Source organism: Castanea sativa, chromosome 4 (assembly GCF_040712315.1).
Source record: "Castanea sativa cultivar Marrone di Chiusa Pesio chromosome 4, ASM4071231v1".
Lineage (NCBI taxonomy): Eukaryota > Viridiplantae > Streptophyta > Magnoliopsida > Fagales > Fagaceae > Castanea > Castanea sativa.
The window spans coordinates 1,876,634-1,887,403 of record NC_134016.1 but is presented as its reverse complement, the minus strand read 5'-3'; the positions used below and the strand labels follow the sequence as shown (position 1 = coordinate 1,887,403).

Here is a 10,770-nt window from a genome sequence, read left to right as displayed (position 1 = left end):
ATTTGTATATACAAGCTATAAGAAATTATCCTCTAATCTTTATAGGATATGCAGTAATTAAAATTTCGTTTTCTTTTGGAAAATTTAGTTCTTGAAAATTGATATCTATAAAAATGAAATTATTTTTTTAAATATATAGTTAGAGCATTATGTGCTAGTTGACTTAATGGTTGAGCTGTTACTTGCGAGTGAATAAGAGACTCAAGATGATGAGGGAGCTATTAATGTCCTCATATGATCACATTACTCCTTTCAACTTGAAAATGAAACCAATATTCATTCAACCAATATATATATATATATATATATATATATATATATATATATATATATATATATATATGGACGTTATTAACAGGGGATGGCCGGCACCTATTAACAAATCAGCATTCGAGTCCCAGATATTGAGCAACCATGGAAAACCCCATTTGCATTTTGGATAACATATTGGAATGTTGCACATTACCTTTACATGTGGTACTTACTCAATGAATACTACTTGTGCATTCATTTTGAGCCACGATTCTACTCATACACTTTTCCTCATGAAAATAAATATTTTAACAAATTTTGGCATGAAATTTTGAAAAATGATGCTCATGATGATCAATGGTTCAAGTATCACAAAACAGATCACCCCCGGTTTGGTCACAAAATCAATTCAGCATGTCTAGTAGCTAAGCTGAACTCCAAAAATAATGTTCAAGCAGAAGGAATTGTCCACCCTCCAGAAGTACATTGGGTAACAAATGCCGACGGAGCTATTCACAGACATACGGATGTATCTTGGATATCCTGTCACTATTCACTCACAATGGCAGAATCCCTCAATCAAGGAATCCTTCCAGACATTGTGCCAGCAGACCCAAATGTTTGCCGACAGCAATGGCCCCATCAACACCATTGGGAAATGCCCAGTCCTTTCGACTTTGATGATCCTTATTATCATAACCATGATCCAGATGTAGACATTGATGAAGAATGGTTCCAAGGAAGAGATGATTAAAGTAAGATATGTACAAAAGATATATGCAAAAAAAAATAAAAAAATAAAAAAAAATTGTGGGACCCACTTTTGGACCCACTTTTGTCTTGGCTTTCCTTTCTCACTTGCCGTCACACCTTCAAGATAGAAACTATTGAACTCCATGATGCCTAGTCCTTTGCTCAGTCCCATAATGCCTATTGTCAGAAAAGAATCCACAGACGAATATTTTCTGAAGATTAAGAAGACAACTGGCACTGATCCCTCACAAATTTTGGACATCTGTAAAGAAAAAAAATCAACATTCACATTGTAGAATATTTTGTCTTGTTGTAAAATATTTGCCTATAAATAGACCGTTTGTATCCTTAGTTCAGCAGAATGAAAGTTTAAGAGTTTTCAGAATAGAAGTAGAGAGAAAAATTAGAGAGTTAGCCAGTTTGTATAATATTTCTCAGTCTATGTCTTCCAGTCCTATAAAAAACTTGCTCAATCTAATAATATCCCTCAGTTTGTTGTATCTTGTTCTATGTTCTATTCCATATTTTGCTGTTATTTTCTATAGTATTTTAGCAATATACGCTATTAATAAGCTTCCATGATCTTCTTACACTCCCATTATCCAGTCAGCGTGTTCGTCTTGTAGTTGTAAGTCGTCCTTATTCTCCTTCACCAATTCTACTTTCCCGTAGCTTCCTACTTCATGTTTTAAGTTTAGTTTTTGTATTTTAGTTGTCCTTTGTATCCTAGTTGTTCTTCGTCACTTTCTTCCTTTGTATTTTCCTTGGTTTTCGTCACTTTCTCTTAGTTCTTCGTCACTTTCTCCCGTAATTGGTATCAGAGCCATACAACTCATCATCCACACACATACAGTTCAAAACTGCTATGCAACACAAAACTGCTAAAGCCTTGCAACCAGTTTCACTCTCCTTTGATTAGTATACTTGAATTATTGTCCTGATTAGTATGCTCTGTGATTTACAGTTGCCACTTATTGTGGATCCTCTGTGATAATCACATCAGAACACTGGATTTGATAATCAAGTAGAACACTAAGGGGTTGTACTAAAAGTATCAAAGAATTATTTTTCCTGAGTCATCTAGTGGACGTGAGTCTAAGAGTGGCGTTTTAGTCCTGTCAGACCTTAGGAAAACAGTTCTTCATTTTAGAAACTATCATGGCTAGTTCATCATCCTCAGCAGTCACATCCTCAGCAGTCACTGATACCATTACCCCTTCTTGTGATCTTTCCCTTTGTAAATCTACTGCAAATAGATTAGACTACTTGTATGAAATATCCCATGTCCCTGAAGATAGTAAAATACCTATTAAAGATTTCCCTATTGTAAATCCCTATACTGTGTTTGATAAACCTCAATATATATATATATATATATATATATATATATATGGACGTTGTTAACAGGAGATGGCCGGTACCTGTTAACAAATTAGGCTTCGAGTCCCACCTGCATAGGAAATTGGCAAAGTTTACTTTTCAGCTATGGTTGATGTTAGATGTGTACTTTGGTTTCTCCAATAATTATAGGACAAAAATGCCCTTTTAACACACCTTTAACACATTTCCCTTCATTTCACTTTTTATTTTCCACCCAATTTCACCTTATCAATATTTTACTCTTCATCTTCTTTCACTTCAAGAATGAACTATTATTTTATTTTTTTTGTATCATTTTTTTTTTCATTTATCCTAAAATATGATATTGAATATTGATTGTTTTAATCTTGTTTTAATGTAGCACAAATGGATGACAATTTAGTTGCAAGTGAGACTCATCAACTTGTTTCAGTGAGTTACTTTGACTTAAATGAACTGCTTCAAAAATGTACTATTATTTTTTTATTTTATTTGTAATCCATATTTCATTTAAAGTATAATATGATGTTGATTTTTTTTTAAATTCTTGTTTTAATGTAGCACAAATTGATGATGATTTAATTGCAAGTGAGATTCATGGAAGTGTTTCAAGGAATTGTGTTGAGTTAAATGAGTTTCCGAATGATGGAAAAAATAATAACACATGTGGAGGGGAAATAATTGATTGGAATGGATGTCCAATAGATGAGACGGGGGTTATTGAAGAATATGAGGATATAAATTCAAAAGAAAATGAATTTTAGCCTTTTGTTGGTCAATGTTTTCTTAGTGAAGAAGAAGCTTTCATTTTCTATAAAAATTATGCAAATTGAAATTGTTTTACAATTTGAAAAAGTTGTTTGGAGAAAAAAAAAATGGAGAAATAGAAAGACATAATTTCTTTTGTCATCGGGAAGGTAGGCAACCACTAAAAATGGTGGATCCATCTAAGGAGCAATGAAATAGGAAGTCTTTAAAATGTGGATACAAACCTCATCTAACTATTGTAGTCTAACTTGTATTGCGAAAGTTAATAGACATTTTTCCGAAAGAATGGCATGTCACTATTTTTGTTGTAGATTACTATCATGAATTGTTGTCCCCTTCGAGTGTACGATATCTTCCGGCCAATTGTGTTATCATTGATAAAAATTGAATTCTCTTATTCAAAGAAGCTGGACTTTCAGTTAGAGAAATAATATGTGTCATGAAACTTAAGAAAAATGTGAAACATGGACATCTTCCATTTTTTCAACGGGATATTCGTAATCTTAATGTGAAAATGAGAAAGATGAATGCTATGAATGATGTTGTGGATCTCTTACAATTTTGTAAAGTTGCTAAAGAAAGGAATTTTAAGTTTCAATATGCATTCACAACCGATGAAGAGAAAAGGTTAGAGCATATTTTTGGGTCGCACCCTTATAGTTTTGATTTGTACCAAAAAAATGGAGATGTCTTTGTTTTTTATACTACTTACAAGGTAAATGCTTATGGTATTCCTTTTGGTATTTTTGTTGGTGTCAATAATCATGGAAAGTCGATTCTCTTTGGTTGTGCACTTCTTAAAAATGAAACAACTAGTGCTTTTCGATTGCTAATGAAGTTACTCTATTTATCTTATAAATTTGTACAACTATTTTTCCATTTTATTTAATTAGCGTTTTGTTTCTTGGGTGAAAATGGTTTGTTTGTGTTGGAATTCTTGGTGTTATTTTCTGCTTGTTTTGCGTGGAATTGAGAATGGAATTTTGGGTTTTGTATAAACTATTAGATGAGTGAGAATTGAGATTCTTCTTTTTGTTTGTATGTGAAAGAAGCAAAACCAATTAGAAATTTGTGAGTAAATGGGGATAAATACTGTTTGTTGTTTCCATAAAAGTTTACTTATTTATATTATAATAAAAAAAGGCTAATGGTGGTAGTTGTGTTTTTAATTGCTGCATGGGGTGAAGTTCACTTCAATTGAGATGCAATTATTCTTATTTATATTATTGTATTGTTTCCTCTGTTCATGAAAGTTGCAATTTATTGGGCTAATTTTTGTGTTGAAAAGTCTGAATCCCATGATTAGTAGCTAATATTAATACATATCATTTGAAATGTTTATATATTTTAATAATTTTTTTATTAGTAAAATTTTGCATATTTAATGAAGAAATAACCCCAGGCAATTTTGACAGATCAAGATCCATGGATTACAAAGGCAATATCAAAAGAATTACCACTCACAAAAACATGCATTTTGTATATGGCATATTACCGCTAAGTTTAGTGGTTGGTTTACATCTATTATTCGTAATCAATGTTCAAATTGCTACATAGAGTTCTACAAGTTATACAAGTTAGACACATGTGAAGAATTTGAGGATCAATGGACTCAAGTTATGGAAAAGTATGACATGCTTACTAACAAGCATGTAATTGGTTTATATCAAATCAAGCAATTTTTGATATCATGTTACCTTCGAGGACGTTTTTTTAGTGGAATGACAATAACCGAAAGATCAGAAAGTATAAATGTCTTTATTAAATGGTTTGTTAGTTCCTACATAAACTTGATGCAACTCATTAAACAAGTAAGTCAATAATTACCATTGATTTCTTTTGTTGTATAATGTGTTTTATTTGTTAATATTTGTAGACTTTATATGTCATATAAAATTTTTTAATTTATTTTATTTTTTACAATCTTAAGTTGATCTTGCCATTGAAGATATTGAGCAAACACAATCATATGATACAATGTTAGAGACATTTAGAGGTTCTTCTTTAAGAACATTGTCACCATTAGAAGACCAAACACACAACGTTTTGACACCTTATGCTTTCAAAAAATTTCAAAATGAGTTTGAGAAAGCAACACAATATTCAGTTCATCAAGAAAACTGTATTGAATTTGTGCTACAATATTATAAAGATGAAACTAGTCAAAAGTACAAGGTCTTATGGGATGGTGAGGTGACTAATTGTTAGGGCAAAAAAGTAATCGTAATGTTAGGTTCAAATTTGAATCAATAACAACTAACTACCTATGATTTGTTGTAAAAATATTATAAAAATATTGTTAACGTAACATTTCTCTTAATATATATTCAGCTTTTTCTATATCGAATAATTTATTATTAAATTTTATCACATTAATAATGGGTGCTAACGGCACCCAATAATAGCACCCATACTATAATATAATCCACTCACTCTTCACGTTCTCTCTCCCTCCAATACCACTCAAGTTCTCCTTTTTTATATAGATTATAGAAACAGACCTCAAAAAATAGAATAAAATAAACTCTAGAAAGTAAACATCATGTACAACTTTAAATTAACGAAAAACTAACAATTTTACTGTAAAATGGACCTCCAAAAATAGAATATAAAACAAAACTCTAGAAAGTACTGTAGTAGTGATTGATGATTATTTATTTATTTCGTGCCCAAGGTGTGGATAAGAATGTAAACATACCGCAAAAGATTCCGCATTTACTATGCTACTATCTGACGCAACATCAATTATTTTTTCCACTCAATAAATCGATCCCTGACGCATTCGCTCACATCACTAAATTTCTTTGAAAAAGTCCAAGTCCACCTAAAGCTCTACCAATTGAACCACAATTGTCTAGGTCAAAATTGTGAATAGTTAAAAAAATGATAATGAATGTGAAAATGACATATAATCATTTACAATCTAACATATAAAGCAGTCGGTAAAAGTTGCAAATTTTTTTTTTTTTATTAGAATTACACTCTTTTCTGCATTATAAGTAGTATGTGCGTTAAACAACCATTTTTATTTATTTTAAAAATATTTATATATAAAAAAATGTATAAAAATATGTATAATATTGTTTAAAAATAAAAAGCATGTTTCTAAAAACTGAAAATATGTATAATATTGTACCAAACGACCCTAAAACCTCCCAACTTTTTTTGCATCAATTATTTTTTCCATACCATCAAAGCAACCTCAGCTTTCTTGCAAACGCTTTATAAAGACACTTTTCTTGCAAGTTGCAAACACTTTATTTTTTTCCATATTATTAAAAAATAAATAAACTTCCTTGCTAACGCTTTATAAAGACAACCCAAGAGCCTTAAAACCAACCCGCATAATTTGATTGTATTGCTAATATACAGTAAGAGCTTTGTTATCAATGGCAAGTGGTGGTGGTAATAATGAGCTAGAAGTGAGCAACAAGCAAGTGATCTTCAAGGACTATGTGTCTGGTTTCCCTAAAGAATCAGACATGTACCTTAAAACCAATGGTACCATAAAGTTGAAGGTTCCAGAAGGTTCAAATGGGCTTTTAGTGAAGAATCTGTACCTGTCCTGTGATCCTTATATGCGTAATCGTATGAAGAAGTCAACCGATTCCTTGGTGCCCGGTTCGGTGAGTCAAAGCAGAGTCCCACTCTGTTTTTTTTTTTCCAAAGTTATAGCTATGATTCCTATGAATATTGATAATCTTATCTTGTTGAGTAATACCAAAGACACAAAAATCTAAAACCAATATTTTTATTGCATAAATATAATGATAGATTTGATTATCATAGATCTTTTGGCCAACTAAGAGCTTAAGGTTATATCTACTATGGTTAATGAGGGGGTATCAGATTGATCTTGTTTCAATTGTGTACTTTAATAATGAATTTGATGTTGAAATTATGCAGCCCATTGTTGGATTTGGTGTGGCAAAAGTTGTAGATTCTGGGAATCCAAAATTCAAGAAAGGTGACTTAGTTTGGGGAAGAACTGGATGGGAAGAATATAGTTTGATTACAGATTTACAGAATTTGTTTAAAATCGAACACACTGATGTGCCACTGTCCTACTATACTGGTATTCTTGGTAAGTCTATCCAAAATAGAACTTATTTTCTATTAACTCTTATATATGATGAGTTTGATTGTAGCAACTAAGTTGTAAGTGGGACAATTTTTTTAAACTGCCATTATTGGGTCACCTAGCTGATGTTATATCTTGAGATTGAGGTCATCCTGTAGTAATTAAAAACATTACAGATCACATATTGCAAGTAATTTGGCTAGGTTTTTTAGTATGCTGTGTTAACAATTGTCTTGCTTTTTGCCAAAAGCTCATTAAACATGTTCCTTATGTGTAGGTATGCCTGGTTTAACTGCTTATGGTGGTTTTTATGAGGTTTGCTCTCCTAAGAAAGGAGAGTATGTCTTCATTTCAGCAGCTTCTGGGGCAGTTGGTCAGCTTGTTGGGCAGTTTGCAAAGCTGTTAGGCTGCTATGTTGTTGGAAGTGCTGGAAGCAAAGAAAAGGTGACTTCTTGACTATGAGTGCTCAATGTTTCAATTCAATTAAAATTGATTTTTCCATTCTGTTTATAATTTGATGTGCTTGATTCAATTGGTTGTGTCCAACTAATCTGGGTTTGATCCAAATCAGTTCTACCGTTGAGATACTTCATCCTAATTCCTAAATGAGCAACTCTCTTCTCTACTGGTTACTGTATAGTTGCATTCATCTTAATACATATATAAATGTACAAAAAACTAGTGAACCATTGCAATCTAACTCGAAATTTTCCTCCCAATTTGCCATGTCCTTAGGGACCAAAAGATAACAGGAACAATTATAAACATTTGAAGAGTTAAGTATAAACTAGTGGACACTTTTGTGTAGTCATTTTTAAATCTTGCTTGAAGTGTAGATATTCTTTTTTCCTTACCTAAGATTAGTACAGAACTATTTGGTTGTTATGAATTTTTAAAAGTAAGTATTATGGTTATTAATTTGAAAATTGATTTCCTATTAATGGTTCATACGCATGCTAACAGACACTATAACAAGTATAAACATATATGTTCCCTGATATTAACGTATTTGTCCTATACCGTGTCTAAATATTTGCGAGTCACATGCCTAAGATAAAATTTCAGGTCAAAATATGCCACCCTTGTCCATTTTCACAAATCATAATAGATATTGATCACCCCTGCACACTTTGGCAACTTCAAATCTTATTTATGAGTTGGTCTGCCTGACCAGTGGGCAGCCTCACTAACCAGCATTTTTCTGTTTGCTTTTGTTTTTTTTCCTCTATCCTTTCTGCAACAAGGTTGATTTGCTGAAGAACAAATTGAAGTTCGATGAGGCATTCAACTATAAAGAAGAGTCTGACTTGGATGCAGCTTTGAAAAGGTTAGTAATAATATTTGTTCTAATCAGAATATAAAATATCATTTCAGTCTTTTACAGGGTCACTGATTTGATACTGAAGAAAACATTGGACATCCTTGTTCTCAAGGAAGAGGACATCCTTTCATATATATTTTATGCCTTGGAAAATTTTTATGGGAAAAAATGGTTATATTGTGGATTAATTTTTCTTTCAAGCCTTCATTAAAAAAGGCAAAGATAGATAAACAATACGGTAGGAGCATGATATATTAAGTTTTACTCTATTTACTAGGGAAAACATGAGTCTTTTGGACTTCTATATCATATTGCTGGTCTCAATCTAGTGTGAATGTTGTATTTATTTTTTTCAGGTACTTTCCTGAAGGTATTGATATTTACTTTGAGAATGTTGGGGGAAAAATGCTTGATGCAGTGCTACTCAACATGAGGACCCATGGTCGCATTGCTGTTTGTGGCATGATTTCACAGTACAACCTTGAGAAGCCAGAAGGTGTGTACAATTTAACGCACATGATTTACAAACGGGTTCATATGAAAGCATTTGTGGCTTTTGATTACTATCACCTTTACCCGAAGTTTCTGGATTTGGTTCTGCCTCACATTGCTGAAGGGAATATTGTATATTTGGAAGACATAGCTGAAGGCCTTGAGAGTGGTCCAGCAGCCCTTGTTGGGCTATTTTCTGGCCTCAATGTTGGTAAACAGGTAGTTTTAGTTGCTCAAGAATGATTGACTTCATGACCAAAAGCTCTAGGTCCCTTGGAGTTTACTACTGTAAATAAACCTCAAGTGTCTACTCGTTTGGTGGACGTTTCAGGTCTTGGTGTTCATGAAGAATTGAGTTTACTAAGTAGATGTAATGTCATTGATGTCAAGAATTTCAGAAATTGCAGATCTTATGATGCTACAAGCTCAAATTCACTTCAACATACTAACTTCATGCAATGCAATAATTCGGTAATCGTGGCTGTAATGAATGAGTGTCATCTAATATTTTCATGCTTGTAAAATCATTGTATCTACTCAACAATTTGGTGTTCCCCCTTACTATCTTGAAAAAATTTTCAAACAAAAGTTAAGCAACTTACAACTAAACTTGGCTAGAATTTATTAAATCAAGATTTTTCAATAAAATACTTGTTTGAAATCTGAAATCTTTCAGAATGTTAACGAATAAAGTTTGATCAACCAACCATTTACCATTCCCTATAACTGGCTGGGTTACCACTCTAAACACGTGAAGCCACCTCAATGTTTCTTTTGGAAATTCTAGAAAGTGTCAATTGAGCTACAATGCTCTTGAAACATCATGAATAATTTTTTTTTTTTAATTTTAATAATTCCATAATTATAAGGATGGGGGAGAGAATTTAAACTCTTAGCATTTGCATCAGCTCATGCAAAAAAAAAAAAAAATTCTCTATTTTATAAGAACCTACTTTTTTTATTTTATATACTTATTTTTCAAAAACACCACATATCAAATTATTTATTTTATACTAAATTTCATTAAAATATCAATTTTTCTTTATTTTTAAAAATTATTTCTCTTTTTTCACACACAATAGCCACTATATACTTTCTTCCTTCATTTTTGAGTTTTGTAAAGAAAGAAAAAAATAACTAAATACAAAATGAATGATATCAGTTAGTTATTTTAGCTAACTTGTAAATTTAAACAATTATATATAAACTGATGTAGATCATTTTTAGACAAAACTACGTAAATTACTAAATTTTACACATTTTATAGTTGAACCCACTAACTCAGTCCAATTTTTAAAACCATGACCTTTGACCAATTGCGTTCGCATATACCTAACATATGTTTTTTCTCCACCACAATAAAATAAACAATCCTGACGCATTGGCTGATCACACCACTATTATTTTCGACGATACTACTCTTGTCTAGTTATCTCATCGTTTTTTACTTTTCTTCTGTATTTAACACTCATTGATACTACTACTAGTAGGAGCTTCATTTATTCAAAAATGGCAAGTGATGGTGCTGATGAGCTACAAGCGAGCAACAAGCAAGTGATCTTAAAGAACTATGTGACTGGTTCTCCTAAAGAATCAGATATGTCTGTGAGTAGCAATGGTACCATAAACTTGAAAGTCCCAGAAGGTACTAATGGGGTTGTGGTGAAAAATCTCTACATGTCTTGCAATTCTTATGCTTGGTTTTTTAGATCTAGACTGTTCAAAGAACCGTAAAGGAAAAAAT

The 10,770-nt window shown here is 31.9% G+C and overlaps 1 protein-coding gene across 1 annotated transcript; it reads left to right on the top strand.

Annotated features, from left to right (window-relative positions):
* The first annotated feature begins 6,289 nt into the window (after positions 1-6,289).
* Positions 6,290-9,467, top strand: LOC142631099 (2-alkenal reductase (NADP(+)-dependent)-like). The gene is made up of 5 exons (XM_075805178.1): positions 6,290-6,758; positions 7,039-7,216; positions 7,491-7,657; positions 8,458-8,540; positions 8,891-9,467. The coding sequence occupies exons 1-5, from the start codon at positions 6,522-6,524 to the stop codon at positions 9,267-9,269; spliced, it is 1,044 nt and encodes a 347-aa protein (XP_075661293.1). The 5' UTR covers positions 6,290-6,521; the 3' UTR covers positions 9,270-9,467.
* Positions 9,468-10,770: the final 1,303 nt, after the last annotated feature.